Here is an 18,991-nt window from a genome sequence, read left to right as displayed (position 1 = left end):
GGTAGAGGCCTCAAGGGTTAATATTTGCCGTTGAAGTTGATTTGGGTTTGTCTGTAGTATTTCCACCCCCACCCCGCCCCCTCAGAACACAGTCTCAGGAGAAGGGATTTTTCTTCAAGTAAGCAAATCTTCGTCAGACACGGCTCCAGCCAAGCCTCATTTTAGAAAACAGTGTGGGATTTGGTGAAGCCTTCCCCAAAAGATCCCACCCCCCACAACTGCATTTACGCTTTTTCAGTCACCCTTTGACTTTGGTTTGGATGTGGCGGTGCTGACTCACAGCACCACCGAGAGCTCCCGCGCAGAAATCATGTCTAACCAGGCCGCAGAATCAAGTTTTTGCTGGCCGCTCTCTCCTCTTGGCTGTCTCCAATTCGCAGCATTGTCCAATTCCAAAACAGGAAGCCCCAAGCTGCTCTCAGCTGTATTTGTGCAATCCTCGGGTAAGTTGTTCTGCACGCCTACGACGAAGCGTCGGAAGGAGCTGGAGATGTATTCTTCCTACTCCCTGTCTGAGCGCAGCGAGCCAAGATACACTTCCACGGTGTCCTTGTTGAGCTGAGGTTTGCTCTCGTTAGCCCTCTTGGTTTTCGTCCTCTTCACTCTAATAAGAAAATGAGTTTTAATCATGCAGAGCTCCCGACTGCTTTGGCTCAACCCCTTTCAGGCAAAAGAGTAAAGGATCTGCTTTCAGAAATGACAAGGCTGCCCATCATCTTGAAAAGGCCCCACGCACATCCAACTGTGGCACCCTGCGTTATGGGAACTCTTGTTTCATAAAGCATTAAGCTGAGAAAGTGCTCGAAATCGAGACAAGAAAGAAGCGATGCTGATCGGGAAGGCAGAGGTGTGTCTCCTACAGTCGCATGGGACACAGAGTTTTCCTGCATTCCTCTCTGTTCTCGCAGCCCTCTTAGCTCTAGGAAAGATCACTCCCGGGGTCAGGGGATCCACATGAAAGAGAAGCCTTGAGGCTGGGTGGGGAGTTGGAATGATGAAGGGCAAGGGAGTGAAATTGTTTTTTTGCCTTCCTCTCTTACAGAAGTGTTGATTTTACCCCCTTGCCCCTCCTCACACCAGGCCACCGGCCCACATGGCTGTTCCTGTTTGGGGGAGGGATGGTGGCTCAGTGGTAGAGCATCTGCTTGGTAAGCAGAAAGTCCCAGGTTCAATCCCCGGCATCTCCAACTAAAAGGGTCCAGGCAAGAAGACGTGAAAAACCTCAGCTGGAGACCCTGGAGAGCCACTGCCAGTCTGAGTAGACAAGACTGACTTTGAGGGACCCAGGGGGGGTCTGATTCAGTAGAAGGCAGCTTCAGATGTTCATATATTTGGAGAGGGACGGTGGCTCAGTGGTAGAGCATCTGCTTGGTAAGCAGAAGGTCCCAGGTTCAATCCCCAGCATCCCGCTGCCAGTCTGAGTGGACAATACTGACTTTAATGGACTGAGGAGGGTCTCATTCAGTAGAAGGCAGCTTCAGATGTTCATATATTTGGGGAAGGATGGTGGCTGAGTGGTAGAGCATCTGCTTGGTAAGCAGAAGGTCCCAGGTTCAATCCCCGGCATCTCCAACTAAAAAAGGTCCAGGCAAGTAGGCGTGAAAAGCCTCAGCTTGAGACCCTGGAGAGCCGCTGCCAGTCTGGGTAGACAAGACTGACTTTGATGGATCCAAGAGGGTCTGATTCAGTAGAAGGCAGCTTCATATGTTCATATATATGTTCATATGAATCCTGCAACCCCAGAGACTGGAAGGGGCTGCAGGAACAGCGAGGAATGCAGGAGGGGTGGGGGATCGGTGTGTTTTCTGTGCATGGATGACTGGAAACATGCCAGAGTATAAAACAAACAAACTCTGAAGCTTCCGTTGCCAAGACTGAGGTTCCCATCTGCCTAAAAAAAAAGTTGTGTGATTCTTGTGAAGCACACACAAACAAGAAGGGTGGGAATGTGCTTAATTCTTAGTGCAAAGAATCCCAGTTACCTTCCAGGTTTCTGTCAGTACGAATGAGGTACAGAAAGCTCTGCATTTTTATTCCACATTCTGAGAATTATGCATTCAAGTCCAGAAGAACTTTAGATACCAACTCATCTCTGATAAGAGGGCTTTGACTCTCAAGAGCTTATACCCTCTCTCCATTTTTATTTACTTATTTTGGACTCTAAGGCAGGGATGTCAAACATACAGTTCAGGGGCCAAATCAGGCCTGAGGGCTCCTATCAGGCCCCTGAGGAACTGGGTGCCATCTGCTTCCTTCTCCCTCTCTCTCGCTTCCTTCTGCAAAATAGCTCGCTTTGTGAGCCTTGCTTGATTGCACAGGACCTACAGAGCAAAACCTCTATTTTCTCCATTGGCTGAGGCTCCTCCCTTGGGGAGGAAAGGGAGAGGAATAGCTTGCTTTGCCAGGCTCTCTCAACTGCACAGCGGAGCTACTGAGCCAAGCCTCTCTTCCTTCTATTGGCTGAGGCTCCTCCCCTTCCCAATCCCCAAGAGCTTCCTTTTCCCAGTTCCCTGGATCCCATGGGAGACATACAAAGAAAGCATCCTTAAGACCAATGAGTGCTAACGTTTTAAGCATGTTTTAAGGGGTTTTTTTAAATATATATTTGTGTTTGTCTGTGTTCTTTATAAAAATCTCTGCTACCTAATCTTAAATAGGTACACACATGGCCCGGCCTAACATGGCCCGGCCCAACAAGGTCTCATTTATGTCAGAACCAGCCCTCATAACAAATTAATTTTGACATCCCTGCTCTAAGGTGTTACAGGGCTCAATTTTGTGGGGACCTATATGGCTCCCCTCAGAGAATGAGTACAGTACAGCACCAGATCGGGGAACCAGAAAGGGTCTCCTATGGTGTCGTCTTTCCTGCCTCCGCACAGCATCTTACAGTGTCTCCTTCCACACCACGGCAGAGCCTTGTCGTACACATAATCCCTCTCCCCCCTCCAAAGATTGCTTCAGGGATGAAGGAAAATTTAGGCAGATCGCAGAAGGGAGGGAAGGAAGGAAGGGACGAGCAAGTGCTCATTTCTCCTGGACTTTTCTTACAAGCTGGTAATGCCAGTCGCCACTTTGGGGTCCAGAAAGAATTTTCCTCCAGGCCAAATTGGCCCAAGGATTGGTGCAATTTTTTTGCCTTCCTCCAGGAATACAGCAAGGGATACCGAGAGAGTGCAGGAGGGTGGGGTGGGGGGAAATAGCTGTGAATTCCCTGCATTGTGCGGGGCAGGGGTCGCCAACCCCCTCGTTCGTGGCCTGTTAGCCACTGGGCCATGAGTTGTAGAATTCTTTCATTAAATATCACCATCAGTGTTCCCTCTAAGCTGAGTTAGTGTGAGCTAGCTCACAGTTCTTCAGCCTTTGGCTCACACGTTTGTCTTAGCTCAGGAAGAATGGTCCCAGAGCAAAATAATTTATGCAGCAGCTCACAACTTTAATGCCAGCATCTCACAATGTAGAATTTTTGCTCACAAGACTCCACAGCTTAGAGGGAGTATTGATTACAATGTAGTAATTATGATAATAAGAAGAAAACATTGGGTTTATATCATGCCCTCCACTCTGAATTTCAGAGTCTCAGAGCAGCTCACAATCTCCTTTCCCTTCCTTCCCCACAACAGACACCCTGGGAGGTGGGTGGGGCTGAGAGAGCTCTGAGAGAAGCTGCCCTTTCAAGGACAACTTTGCAAGAGCTATGGCTGACCCAAGGCCATTCCAGCAGCTGCAAGAGGAGGAGTGGGGAATCAAACCCGGTTCTCCCAGATAAGAGTCCGCGCACTTAACCACTACACCAAACTAATAGAAATAAAGTGCACAATTGTATTCCACAATTGTGGAATTGTCTTCCACAAAGCCCCGTGGCGCAGAGTGTTAAAGCTGCAATACTGCAGTCCTAAGTTCTGCTCACGACCTGAGTTTGATCCCCAGCAAAAGCTGGGTTTTCAGGTAGCTGGCTCAAGGTTGATTCAGCCTTCCATCCTTCCGAGGTCGGACAAATGAGTCCCCAGCTTGCTGGGGGGGGGGAAGTGGAGAGGACTGGGGAAGGCAATGGCAAACCACCCCGTAAAAAGTCTGCTGTGAAAACGTTGTGAAAGCAACGTCACCCCAGAGTCGGAAACGACTGGTGCTTGCACAGGGGACCTTTCCTTTCTTTTTTTCCTTTCACAAAACCGGTCCCTGGTGCCAAAAAAGTTGGGGACTGCTGGTTCAGGGAGATGGACTAGATGACCCTTTGGGATCCTGTTCCAGCTCTATGTTTCTATGAAACTTCTATGACTGAAGCAGCTGTTGGTGGGGGACGGGGAAAGACTAGTCCTATGATATTTCTCTAATCGATCCTGCCCCCCCATCACTTCATTGCAAAAAAAAAGAGGGGGGGAAGGAGTAAAAGGTGACACCCCCTTTCCTCCCTCCGGCAGCTCCCTGTAATTTCCAGCTCATCTTCGACACAACCAGTTCCTCCTGAAATAAACAACACAAGGCAAATCTTCTTAGGCTCAACGGAGCCTCCAACGTCTGGAAGGAGAACACCTCCAGGCAAGAGCGGGATGCCACGCCCTGCTTCCACCCTCCCCAGAAACATCTGGGTACCCACTGCGTGGTGTGGGAGGCAGGATTAGATGGACCATTCATCTGACCCAGCCCTACCGTGGCACACACATTTGGGTGGGACATCAGTGGCTATTAGCCACAGCTTATCGTTGGAACTCTCTGTCTGGGGCAGTGATGCTCTGTATTCTTGGGGTGGGGGGGCACAGTGGGAGGGCTTCTAGTGTCCTGGCCCCACTGATGGACCTCCTGATAGCACCTGGGTTTTGGCCACTGTGTGACACAGAGTGTTGAACTGGATGGGTTGTTGGCCTGATCGAACATGGCTTCTTTTATGTTCTTATGTCTGGGACAGTGATGCTCTGTATTACTGGTCCGTGGGAGGGACAACAGGGGGAGGGCTTCTAATGTCCTGGCCCCACTGGTGGACCTCCTGATGGCACTTGTGGTTTTTTTTGGCCACTGTGTGACACAGAGTGTTGGACTGGAGGGGCCAATGGCCTGATCCAACAGGGCTTCTCTTATGTTCTTATGTGACACAGAGTGTTGGACTAGATGGGCCATTGGCCTGATCCAACATGGCTTCTCTTATGTTCTTATGTGACACAGAGTGTTGGACTGGATGGGCCACTGGCCTGATCCAACATGGCTTCTCTTATGTTCTTATGTGACACAGAGTGTTGGACTGGATGGGCTATTGGCCTGATCCAACATGGCTTCTCTTATGTTCTTACGAGACACAGGGTGTTGGACTGGATGGGCCATTGGCCTGATCCAACATGGCTTCTCTTATGTTCTTATGTGACACAGAGTGTTGGACTGGATGGGCTATTGGCCTGATCCAACATGGATTCTCTTATGTTCTTACGAGACACAGGGTGTTGGACTGGATGGGCCATTGGCCTGATCCAACATGGCTTCTCTTATGTTCTTATGTGACACAGAGTGTTGGACTGGAGAGGCCATTGGCCTGATTCAACATGGCTTCTCTTATGTTCTTATGTGATACAGAGTGTTGGACTGGAGAGGCCATTGGCCTGATCCAACATGGCTTCTCTTATGTTCTTATGTGACACAGAGTGTTGGACTGGAGGGGCCACTGGCCTGATTCAACATGGCTTCTCTTATGTTCTTATGTGACACAGAGTGTTGGACTGGAGAGGCCATTGGCCTGATCCAACATGGCTTCTCTTATGTTCTTATGTGACACAGAGTGTTGGACTGGAGGGGCCATTGGCCTGATCCAACATGGCTTCTCTTATGTTCTTATGTGACACAGAGTGTTGGACTGGAGAGGCCATTGGCCTGATTCAACATGGCTTCTCTTATGTTCTTATGTGACACAGAGTGTTGGACTGGAGGGGCCACTGGCCTGATCCAACATGGCTTCTCTTATGTTCTTATGTGACACAGAGTGTTGGACTGGATGGGCCACTGGCCTGATCCAACATGGCTTCTCTTATGTTCTTATGTGACACAGAGTGTTGGACTGGAGGGGCCACTGGCCTGATCCAACATGGCTTCTCTTCTGTTCTTATGTGACACAGAGTGTTGGACTGGAGGGGCCATTGGCCTGATCCAACAGGGCTTCTCTTATGTTCTTATGTGACACAGAGTGTTGGGCTGGAGGGGCCATAGGCCTGATCCAGCAGGGCTTCTCTTATGTTCTTATGTGACACAGAGTGTTGGACTGGATGGGCCATTGGCCTGATCCAACAGGGCTTCTCTTATGTTCTTATGTGACACAGAGTGTTGGGCTGGAGGGGCCACTGGCCTGATCCAACAGGGCTTCTCTTATGTTCTTATGTGACACAGAGTGTTGGACTGGAGGGGCCATTGGCCTGATCCAACATGGCTTCTCTCCTGTTCTTATGTGACACAGAGTGTTGGGCTGGAGGGGCCATTGGCCTGATCCAACAGGGCTTCTCTTATGTTCTTATGTGACACAGAGTGTTGGGCTGGAGGGGCCATAGGCCTGATCCAACATGGCTTCTCTTATGTTCTTATGTGACACAGAGTGTTGGACTGGAGGGGCCACTGGCCTGATCCAACATGGCTTCTCTTATGTTCTTATGTGACACAGAGTGTTGGACTGGAGGGGCCACTGGCCTGATCCAACATGGCTTCTCTTATGTTCTTATGTGACACAGAGTGTTGGGCTGGAGGGGCCATTGGCCTGATCCAACATGGCTTCTCTCCTGTTCTTATGTGACACAGAGTGTTGGGCTGGAGGGGCCATTGGCCTGATCCAACAGGGCTTCTCTTATGTTCTTATGTGACACAGAGTGTTGGGCTGGAGGGGCCATTGGCCTGATCCAATAGGGCTTCTCTTATGTTCTTATGTGACACAGAGTGTTGGACTGGAGGGGCCACTGGCCTGATCCAACATGGCTTCTCTTATGTTCTTATGTGACACAGAGTGTTGGGCTGGAGGGGCCATTGGCCTGATCCAATAGGGCTTCTCTTATGTTCTTATGTGACACAGAGTGTTGGGCTGGAGGGGCCATTGGCCTGATCCAATAGGGCTTCTCTTATGTTCTTATGTGACACAGAGTGTTGGGCTGGAGGGGCCATAGGCCTGATCCAACATGGCTTCTCTTATGTTCTTATGTGACACAGAGTGTTGGGCTGGAGGGGCCATTGGCCTGATCCAACAGGGCTTCTCTTATGTTCTTATGTGACACAGAGTGTTGGGCTGGAGGGGCCATTGGCCTGATCCAATAGGGCTTCTCTTATGTTCTTATGTGACACAGAGTGTTGGGCTGGAGGGGCCATAGGCCTGATCCAACATGGCTTCTCTTATGTTCTTATGTGACACAGAGTGTTGGGCTGGAGGGGCCATTGGCCTGATCCAACAGGGCTTCTCTTATGTTCTTATGTGACACAGAGTGTTGGGCTGGAGGGGCCACTGGCCTGATCCAATAGGGCTTCTCTTATGTTCTTATGTGACACAGAGTGTTGGGCTGGAGGGGCCATAGGCCTGATCCAACATGGCTTCTCTTATGTTCTTATGTGACACAAAGTGTTGGGCTGGAGGGGCCATTGGCCTGACCAAACATGGCTTTTCTTATGTTCTTATGGGGGTGGGGGTGCAAGGAGATGCCCTTGATGCTATTCTGCTGCATGTTTCACATTCCCAATATTTAACCAAAAAAAGAGAGAGAGAGACTTGCATCTTTTTCAGAGTGTCTTTCTTCTTCTCCTGCGTCAGGGAAATCTTGCCCTCCTCATCTTCATCGGATTTTCCAAAATATTCAGATGTCCCAACAGGCATGTTCTCTTTCTAAACAAAAAGACAAATTGTTGTGTTTAGAATCATAGAATCAAAGAGTTGAAAGGGACCTCCAGGGTCATCTAGTCCAACCCCCTGCACAATGCAGTTTGTTTGGAGGAAAGTGCTGCTGTCAACAGGATGTACATACAACATGCAGATGTGCACACTGTTTTCCCACCTCTAGATGGGGAAGGAGATGGAAACAGAACTGGGTTTAATCCCTGCAATGCGTGGCAAAATTCCTTGGCAAAACTCTCCCGGCAATAATCTTCTGCTATACATTTTTTTCCTGGTCCATTAAATTGCACCACAAATAAAACAAGGCAAAAAAAAATTAAATAAATCTAGTTTCCAAGCTATCTGAAGGAATTTCTGGCAAACAGTCAATGTCTCTGTGGCTCAAACTATGACAAATGGCAGGAATTTGAGGAGCAGACTGCGGCGTTGTTGTGTCCCTTGTTATTAAAGAGACGCTGTGTCGCGGCCGTCTCAACCGGGAATCTCTGAAGAATTCCCATGATTTTTCCAGGCCTGTTGCACGGGACACAGTGAGATGTATCTATAGAGATAAATAGATGGAGCTACAACAGAGATATGAAGGGTTATTGAATACAGGGCCGCAGCTTGCAAGTTATCAGCTAGACCGATTAAAAAACATTTCCATTGCCTGAAAGAGCACTCAGTTAATTGGACAAATTTGAACAAAGAAAGAATTACTTCTGAGCAGGGCTTTTCCCCCTGGAAAATGAAGTGCCGGAACTCTCAAGAGGGAAATGAAGGAGAAATGCAAAAATGCCCCTTGTGAACTTTTAAATGTTTTTGGGTTTTTTTGAGAATTTTGTTTCCACAAAGAGGTTCTGGAACTCTGTCTGTTCCACCACATTCCCCCAGAAAAAAGCCCTGTTTCTTAGAAATATGGGTACTTAGAGAAAGTGCAGCTAAGAAGCACTGTATCAGATGCGGTATCAACTCCAGCACGAGCAACATTAGCAAGCAACATTCCCCAAATACAGCCATTTGCAACTTGCTGTTTACTTTCTGTACACACACACATACACACACACACACACACACTGATCTCCAGGCGAAAGAGATAATTTCCCTTGGTGAAAGGCAGACTCTATGGCAAGGGTGTCAAACATGCAGTTCGGGAGCTGAATCAGGCCCCCAGAGGGCTCCTATCAAGCCCCAGAGCAACTGGCTGTCATCTGCTTCCTTCTTCTTCTCTTGCTTCCTTCTGCATAACAGCTTGCTTTGACAGGCTTGCTCAATCGTACAGCAGAACTATTGAGCCAAGACTCTCTTCCTTCTATTGGCTGAGGCTCCTCCCCTCCACCCAGTCCCCTGGGGAAGGTAGGAGAGAGCCAGAGCAAATTGTTTATTGTGATTTTATTGTTGCGAGCCGCCCTGAGCCTGCTTCGGCGGGGAGGGTGGGATATAAATCAAAGCAAATAAATAAATAAATTCCTTTGCCCATGGGAGAAATACAAAGAAAGCATCTTTAAAACCAATGAGTGCTAATGTTTTAAGCACGTTTTAAGCTTTTAAAAAGACACACACACACACACATATATATATATATATATATATATATATATATATATATATATATATATATATATTTTTGTGCTTGCGTTTGTGTTCTTTATAAAAAATTATATCTCTGCTACCTAATCTTAAATAGGTACACACATGACCCAGCCTAGCATGGCTCGGCCCAGCAAGGTCTCATTTATATCAGATCCGGCCCTCGTAAGAAATGAGTTCAACACCCCCTGCTCTATGGCATGCTGTCCCTCTGAAGTCCCTCCCCTCCTGAAACCCCGCCCTCTTCAGGGTCCACCCCCCAAATCTCCAGGAATTTCCCAAGCCAGATGGCAACCCTACATAAGGCGCCTGTAAACAGATCGGGAGGGGGGGGGGAACCCATGCAGAAAAAGTCAGCTTGACTATCTTTTTTTAAAAAAAATGGAAGCCCCAAATTCCCCTGGTCTTGCTAACTGTAGAGACTTAGAGCTGAGCTACATGCGAAACAGGAGATGCGTCGAGCGCCTCCTAATCATGCTGGAGGGGAACCCTTCTTTGATCGAAGGAGGGGGGGTTGGGCCCTCAGTCCCCCTGGTTTGGAGGCCCTCCCCCCACTTCAAAGTCATCAGAAAGCGAGGAGGGGATGGAGGAAATGTCTGCTGGGCACTCCATTGTTCCTTAAGAAGACCAATTCCTATAGGGTTTAATGGGAAATTGATCTGTGGGTATCTGGGGCTCAGCAGGGGGGAGGAGGGCTATTTTTTGAGGTAGAGATACCAAATTTTCAGCATACCATCAGGTGCCTTTCCTCAAAATACCCACCAAGTTTCAAAAATATTGGACGGGGTGGGGTGGGGTGGGGTTCCAATTCTATGTGCCCCAAAAGAAGGTGCCCCTACCCTTCATTATTTCCAATGGAGGGAAGGCATTTAAAAGGCATGCGGTCCCTTTCAATGTGATAGCCAGACCTCCCTTCGGAGTTCAGTTGTGCTTGCCACACCTTCCTCCTGGCTCCTCCCCCAAAGTCTCCTGGCTCCACCCCCCCCCCCCAAAGTCCCCAGATATTTCTTGAGTCGGACTTGGCAACCCTAGAGAAAGCAATTACCTTTTCCCTTGTCAAAATCACAGCCCCAATCTGCTTTCCATCCGATGAGGGAAGCTATATTGGGTTATATTTAAGTTTGCCAGCTCTGGGTTAAGAAACACCTGGAGATATGGGGGTTGGAGCCTGGGGGAGGCAGGGTTTTGGGAGGAAAGGGAGTATATCACACCATAGAGTCCACGCTCTAGAGCAGCCATTCTCTCCAAGGGAACTCATCTCTGTCATCTGGGGATCAGTTGTAATAGTGGGAGACCTCCAGGCAGCACCTGGAGGTTGGCAGCCCCAGGAGTATCCTGGCATTCTGCTCAGCTAAGGGTGGTGCACCTTTCCAACCAAAAAGATCCTTCCTCTTAGGTCAGGTGCTTTGCTGAGCAGAGAAGTTCAATACTGCCCACTAGTTCTCACATATCTTTTTGCGATGGTGGCCTCTAAGGTGAGTTAGCATGAGCTAAATCACAGATTTTAAGCCTCCACACCCCCCACATTTTTATCTTAGCTCAGGAAGGATATCCACAGAGCACAATAATTTATGCAGGAGCTCATCACTTGAATGCCAGTAGCTCACAAAGTAGAGTTTTTGCTCACAAGGCTCTGCAGCTGAGAGGGAACATTGGTTGCCAGGTCTGTGTTGGAAAAGACCTGGAGACTTTGGGGGCGGAGCTGGGAGAGGGGAGGGTTTGGGGAGAGGAGGGGCCTCAGCATGCTGCAATGCCTGAGACTCCACCCTCCAAAGCGGCCCTTTTCTCCAGGGGATCTGATCTCTGCAGACTTCAGGGGTGGAATTCTAGCAGGAGCTCCTTTGCCTATTAGGCCACACTCCCTGATGTAGCCAATCCTCCAAGAGCTTACAAAAAACCAGCCTTGTAAGCTCTTGGAGGATTGGCTACATCAGGGCTGTGTAGCCTAATAGGCAAAGGGGCTCCTGCTAGAATTCTACCCCTGGAGAGCCAGTTTGGTGTAGTGGTTAAGTGTGTGGACTCTTATCTGGGAGAATTGGGTTTGATTCCCCACTCCTCCACTTGCACCTGCTGGAATGGCCTTGGGTCAGCCAGAGCTCTGGCAGAAGTTGTCCTTGAAAGGGCAGCTGCTGGGAGAGCCCTCTCCAGCCCCACCCACATCACAGGGTGTCTGGTGTGGGGGAGGAAGGGAAAGGAGATTGTGATCCGCTCTGAGACTCTTCGGAGTGGAGGGCGGGATATAAATCCAATATCTTCATCTACTTCACAGGGTGTCTGTTGTGGGGAAGGAAGGCAAAGGAGATTGTGAGCCGCTCTGAGACTCTTCGGAGTGGAGGGCGGGATATAAATCTAACATCTTCATCTACCTCACAGGGTGTCTGTTGTGGGGGAGGAAGGGAAAGGAGATTGTGAGCCGCTCTGAGACTCTTCGGAGTGGAGGGCGGGATATAAATCCAATATCTTCATCTACTTCACAGGGTGTCTGTTGTGGGGAAGGAAGGCAAAGGAGATTGTGAGCCGCTCTGAGACTCTTCGGAGTGGAGGGCGGGATATAAATCCAATATCTTCTTCTTCTTCTTCTACCCCTGGCAAGGTGGAGATCAGTTGGGGAAAGTGGGAAGTCTCCAGGCCCCACCTGGAGGCTGGCAACCCTACTTTTTGCTAAGGTGTGGGGATTGATTTTGATAGGATAAACAGCTTGCAGGGAAAAGGGGTTAAACACAACTGCTAATAGAGATCACAAGACTGGCTCTTCACGACTTGTGAGATAAAATCTTCAAGGACTAGAACGGGATTGCAGGTTTACATGTAGCCCGTGCTTGCTTTGAAACCAGCCATTTGTCGGCGAAAAAACTTGCTTTGTTTTCAAAATATTTGACCTACTTAAAAAGAAAAAATAAAAGTGACAGAAAGGGGTTAAAGGCTTTGAAAAAGAAAAAGGAGAAAATGATGTATATGTGAAACACTTCTCAACTTGCCCTATGAGTACAGTAGATTTCCCTCTCAGAGCCACACCCTGTAAGTGCTATATTTTGAGAGCTCAACAATTAACATAAGGAATATGAGTCATTTGTTGAACGACTCTGTGGGAACCGAGCTCCTCTTGTTTTAAGGAGGGATGAGTGGGGGGGGGGGGGGGAGAACCAGCTCAGGGCGGGAACAGATCCACAAGGACAAAAAAATAAAAAAGGGGGGAGAGAGCAACTAAGTGAAAAGGGGATGGACCAAAAAGGCACTGGGATATTAATAGTGATATTTACTTTAATAATTAGTTATTAGAAAGAGAGAGAATAGCGTTTTTTTTTGGGGGGGGGGGATACTGCTTTATTTCCAGTGGGAATGCCAAAGTCTGTGAAAGAAAGAAAAAAGATTATATCTGTTCTTGTTCCATCTAGTAATCCCAAATTCTTTTTTTTTTAGCAAGTTAAGATAATTAAAGAAAAATATGACAGGCATTTAAAAAAAGAAAGAAAAAAGGACAACAGAAGTAGATAACGTATGAATGGTAGGACCACGACGGAGAAAAGGGCAACGGAAATGACCGAAGCGTTGGAACGCTTGCCCTGCAAGGAAAAGCTAAGCGCTGGAGGTGCTTTCGTCTGACGGGGGAAAGAATAACTTATGGGGAAGATGGTGGAGGTTTTAAAAAAAGACCCTATAAAGAGCCTTGTCCCGCTCTGCCCCATGTTCCCCACCTTTCACAGTGAGATTAGAGCCAGGTCATGTTTAATGGTGGCCGCTGGCCAGTGGGCCAGTTTGAACTCCTTTATTTGAGGCACCAGCACAAAAATGTGTCTAAGTGAGGTCGAAGCCTGAACGGCCCAAGCTAACCCGAGTTTGTGGTTTGACAAAATAGGGAATATTTATGAGATGGAAAAAGATAATGGATCGGTTGTTACAGTATGAACTCGTTCGTGGACACTCCGATTTCACCGAGAAATGGTATCCTGTTCTAGATTGTATGGCAACGCAGAATATAATTCCAGACAAAATCACATCTCTAAATTCACCAATCCTTTTTAAAATCATAAAATCACAGAGTTGGAAGGGACCACCAGGGTCATCTAGTCCAGCCCCCTGCACAATGCAGGAAACCCACAACACCTCCCCCTAAATTCACAGGATCTTCATTGCTGTCAGAGGGCCATCTAGCCTCTGTTGAAAAACCTCCAAGGAAGGAGAGCCCACCACTTCCTGAGTTGGAAGGGACATCCAGGGTCATCTAGTCCAGCCCCCTGCACAATGCAGGAAACTCACAAACACCTCCCCCTAAATTCCCAGGATCTTCATTGCTATCAGATGGCCATCTAGCCTCTGCTTAAAAACCTCCCAGGAAGGAGAGCCCACCACCTCCCAAGGAGGAAGCCTGTTCCACTGAGGAATCGCTTTAACGGTCAGGAAGTTCTTCCTAACGTTGAGCCGGAAACTCTTTTGATTTAATTTTAGCCCTTTGGTTCTGGTCCTACCTCCCGGGTCACAGAAAACAATTCCACACCATCTTCTATAGGACAGCCCTTCAAGCACTTGAAGATGGTGATCACCATCATTGGTTGTTTGTAATAGCCTATTACTGCTGAATGCTTAATGTAAAAGCCACACAGAATAAATGTTAGATGTTTGAGAGCCACAAGATGGAAGGAAGGAAGGAAGGAAGGAAGGAAGGAAGGAAGGAAGGAAGGAAGGAAGGAAGGAAGGAAGGAAGGAAGGAAGGAAGGAAGGAAGGAAGGAAGGAAGGAAGGAAGGAAGGAAGGAACAGAGATGCAAAAAAGCAAATGCATTCTGTAAGCCAGCAGCTGGCTTGGCATGCAGAAGTGATTTAAAGAGACAAATATATATACACACAAACACATATATTTGCCACTGTGTGACACAGAGTGTTGGACTGGATGGGCCATTGGCCTGATCCAACAGGGCTTCTCTTCTGTTCTTATGTGACACAGAGTGTTGGACTGGATGGGCCATTGGACTGATCCAACATGGCTTCTCTTATGTTCTTATGTGACACAGAGTGTTGGACTGGATGGGCCATTGGCCTGACCCAACATGGCTTCTCTTATGTTCTTATGTGACTCAGAGTGTTGGACTGGATGGGCCACTCACCTGATCCAACAGGGCTTCTCTTATGTTCTTATGTTACACAGAGTGTTGGACTGAATGGGCCACTGGCCTGATCCAACATGGCTTCTCTTATGTGACACAGAGTGTTGGACTGGATGGGCCATTGGCCTGATCCAACAGGGCTTCTCTTATGTTCTTATGTTACACAGAGCGTTGGACTGAATGGGCCATTGGCCTGATCCAACAGGGCTTCTCTTATGTTCTTATGTGACACAGAGTGCTGGACTGGATGAGCCACTGGCCTGATCCAAAATGGCTTCTCTTATGTTCTTATGTGACACAGAGTGTTGGACTGGATGGGCCATTGGCCTGATCCAACAGGGTTTCTCTTATGTTCTTATGTGACACAGAGTGTTGGACTGAATGGGCCACTGGCCTGATCCAACATGGCTTCTCTTATGTTCTTAAATGTCTTCTCCAAATTGGCCAAGGAGGCAGTGGGGGTATTGAGCACCAAACAATAAGTGTGAGTCGCAGTTGGCCACAAGTGTATCATACAGCCTCTTTAGGGCTTACCTTGTAACATACTAATTATTTCTCCCAGGAAAACTGGATTAAGAATTCATGTACTTTCCCCACCATCCTGATACTTAAGTCATACACGTAATCCATAAACTTATTACTATTATTGGATGTTAATTACTATTCTTTATGTTGTTATCGTTTGTTCTTCAAGAAGTCAATAAAATGTTGATGTGGGGGGGTGGAGAAGAAAAGCTATGCAAGGTCAGCTCTGGTTAATATTTGGATGGGAGTAGCAAGGAAGTCCGTGGCCGATGTTCAAAGACAAGCAATAGCAAACCATGTCTACAAGTCTTTGGCCTTTAAACGAAATGAGGGGTGTGCATGAATTGGTTGCCGCTGGAAGACACTTTATTATTATTTAACGAAGGTGGTTCCATCTTCTGTAAAGCTTTTTATAGTCTGCTTCCAGACGGAGGGCTTTTATAAAGGCCATTCTAAGCCTTGACTTGTTTTTCATATCGGTGATGCGCTGTTGCTTTTTACTGTTTTGTGCCATTATTTTCAGTTGTCAAGTCACACACCTTGAGCAGGTGTCTGGGGAGGTGGGGCACCAAATTGCCTAAGCAAATATGTGCAGAGAAAAGAGAGAGGAAACGTTTCTCCTTCTCTCACACAAGAGGAGACCTCGGAGGTCAGCCAATGAAAAGGAACGTCAACAGACCCAAGACAGACAAGAGAAAGTCCTTCAGACGGTGCATGACTAATGGATTTCACTGCCACAGGATGTGTTGACATAAGGCCAAGGCAGACATGGTTCTCCGAAGGCTCTCCCAGAAGGGTTTTCCCATTTAAACAGTAGGCACATGAGGGCAGAGCAAATTCAGACTGGAACTGAGGCCCTGCGCCTGTTTTCCTGACCTGACATGGCAGTGTGGGGCTATTCCAGGAACAACTTGTATGCTTCCCAAATGGGGGGAAGCAACAACTCTGCTTCGGCCATTCAATTCGGGGCAGGGGTGGGGAGCCATAAACCAGCTTTTCTTTGCACCATGGTCCCAATCCGTGAATAACTGCTATTCAAAGGGAAGACGGTTGGGGGGGTGGGGATGTAGGGAGTTCACAAAACAGACATTGTCGTGCCTGATGGGGCCCTTGGATGGCTTTAAAAAGGGACCAGATAGATTCGTGGAATGCAGACCTTTTACCAGTTATTACAAGTTAAGAGAGTTTAGGTGGCACCCCCCCACACACACACCCCGGGCCAGAGACAGTTCACTTCTGAATTCAGTGATTTTTGAGAACCACTTTGGTGTGGTGGTAGAGCGTTGGATGAGGATGCTGGAGAAACCATGTTGCCCACACTGTAATGGTGTGAAAGTTATGAGCAACTACTCGTAAGTGACCATGACATCCTTGATCGCAACTCTTACTCCTCATGCCTGCATTATGATGCCAGTATCCAGGGCTTTTTTGTAGCAGGAACTCCTTTGCATATTAGGGCACACACCCCTGATGTAGGCAACCCTCTCAGAGCTTACAGGGCTCTTCTTTCAGGGCCTACTGCAAGCTCCAGGAGGACTGGCTACATCAGGGGTGTGTGGCCTAATAGGCAAAGGAGCGCCTGCTAAAATTCCACCCCTGTAGCCAATCCTCCAAGAGCTTACAGGGCTCTTCTTACAGGGTCTACTGGAAGCTCTAGGAGGACTGGCTACATCAGGGGTGTGTGGCCTAATATGCAAAGGAGCTCCTGCTAAAATTCCACCCCTGTAGCCAATCCTCCAAGAGCTTACAAGGCTCTTCGTACAGGACCTATGGGAAGCTCCAGGAGGATTGGCTACGTCAGGGGTGTGTGGTCTAATATGGAAAGGACTTCCTGCTACAAAAAAGCCCCGCCAATACCCCTAAATACTAATATCTAGATTTTTCAAGCCACTCAATTGCAGCTGGAGAGTGTTCAAAGAGCTCCATCACATCTCCCTAGAAAGCAGGATGCTCACATTTCTGAGACAGATGGAAAATAGTTTGGAAGGCTGCACCATAATTGCGTTCGGGTTCTGATATTTTGCCCCATTTAAGTGACAGGATTGCACAGCTGCAAAAACCGGTTCATATTCTATTAGCTGCCATGCATACTTTACGTGACAAGCCAAATCTCACAGGCCTCTCGCTGGTGTTTATGAAAGTCGGGTCGAGTCAATTGCATCCGTGTTCGCAATCGTTCATTCCCTCGACTGAAATTCCGCGATTGCAATACGCAAACGCACACACATCCACGTATTACATAATGCCTTGTGGGTATTTTCATGCCTCTGTCATATTACGTCACTGAGACCAGCCTTCTCTTTAAGATCAGAGCAGAATATTGAGAAGAACTCAAAACAGGCCTTGCAGTTATTAGCAGCTGGCCAGGCGTCTCCGATTGAAAGGCTTCCTCTTGGGATGGGGTGTCTGTGTTGCTTGGCAGAAGTTGGCTGCAACTCGTGAGTAGAGAGGCCAATCCCCTGCTTCAGAGTCACCAGAAACGGGGGGGGGGGGGGAGGAACGTCTGCTGAGCACGTCATTATTCCCTATGTGGAGATCGATTCTCATAGGGTATAATGGGGAATTAATCTGGAGGTTCCGGGGGCTCTGGGGGAGCTGGTTTTTGAAGTAGAGGCACCACATTTTCAGTATAGTATCTAGTGCCTATCCCCAAAGTACCCCCCCAAGTTTCAAAACGATTGGACCAGGGGGTCCAATTCTATGAGCCCCAAAAGAAGGTGCCCCTATCCTTCATTATTTCCTATGGAAAGAAGACTTTTAAAGAGGTGTGCTGTCCGTTTAAATGTGATGGCCAGAACTCCCTTGGAGTTCAATTATGCTTGTCACACCCTTGCTCCTGGCTCCACCCCCAATGTCTCCTGGCTCCACCCTCAAAGTCTCCTGGCTCCACCCCCAAAGTCCCCAGATATTTCTTGAATTGGACTTGGCAACCCTAGTACAGACATTCACCCTATACCAAACCTCATTTTGGGCAGGAGCTCATAGAAGCTGCGCTCCGGAACCTCTAAATTTTATTGTGCTCTTTCTTTCTTATTGCCCCCCCCCAAAGAAATACTTGCTTCTGGGTGCCATTCTTCAAGCCCTCGCCTGGTGAGAATTCTGCTGAACTCTAAGTTTTTAGAAACAAGCTGGGTACTCATTTTACCAACTTCGGAAGGATGGGAGGCTGAGTCGACCTGGAGCCGGCTACCTGAACCCAGCTTCCGCGGGGATCGAACTCAGGTCTTGAGCAGAGCTTGGGCTGCAATACTGCAGCTGACCACTCTGTGCCACGGGGCTCTCCCCCCGCCCAGATAAGATGATTCAATATTACCTGGCAGGACTAAGTTACTGGCGTTGACTGTACTAGTGGAAACAGCGCTTCCCTTGTGCTGTCTCAAAACAGCAACTGACGGCTAGACGCAGATTTATATGCTTCTGAGCTTGATGCAATACACACTTTGGCACGACTGTTCCAAAGCTCAGATGTTATCGGAGGCATGAATCACCCCCCACCCCCCCATTCCCTGCGATGACGTCCGTCTCAAGATCACAGATTTCGAGGGAGTATCTGCAGAGAATGGATGTATTGTTCAGTGATAAGACAAAAAGAGGGCAGAGGGCAGCGGGTAGGAGCCAAGGAAACATTCCCTTAACAACACCCAAACGAAATGCAGCCCCTGAGCCACCGCTGGAGTTTTACATCTCCTTAGCTGTTTAGTGGTCTGTGGTGCTTTTTAAAAAAATTATCTACAGCGTTAGCTGCTCCCTATACAAGTCACAGTGAGCAGTCCTTATCCGCCGCCGCAGCAAAAAAAAAAAACTTTAAAAAGAAATCTCAAAGGCTGACGGACAACGTAAGCATTGATTCGGTATTCTTTGAAGATGTCACAAGGCGACAGCTTGCTTCTGAAACGTGCCATGTCTTCCTGCTTCCAAGAAAGCACACCGTGAGAGAAAACAGTCTGACAAATC

General features: G+C 48.0%; 1 protein-coding gene across 1 annotated transcript in view; it reads right to left on the bottom strand.

Moving 5' to 3' along the window:
- Positions 1–501: 501 nt before the first annotated feature.
- SLX4IP (SLX4 interacting protein) overlaps positions 502–18,991 on the bottom strand; it is a 120,741-nt gene continuing 102,251 nt past the window's right edge. Inside the window, exons 7-8 of the mRNA XM_060257313.1 lie at positions 7,725–7,834; positions 502–604 (exon numbers count right to left, since the gene is read on the bottom strand). Of these exons, the coding sequence (XP_060113296.1) occupies positions 502–604; positions 7,725–7,834 (213 nt within the window). The remainder of the gene's footprint in view (positions 605–7,724; positions 7,835–18,991) is intronic.

This window comes from Heteronotia binoei, chromosome 1 (genome assembly GCF_032191835.1).
Source record: "Heteronotia binoei isolate CCM8104 ecotype False Entrance Well chromosome 1, APGP_CSIRO_Hbin_v1, whole genome shotgun sequence".
NCBI lineage: Eukaryota > Metazoa > Chordata > Lepidosauria > Squamata > Gekkonidae > Heteronotia > Heteronotia binoei.
The sequence above is the reverse complement of the archived record's forward strand: the minus strand, read 5'-3'. Positions and strand labels throughout refer to the sequence as shown.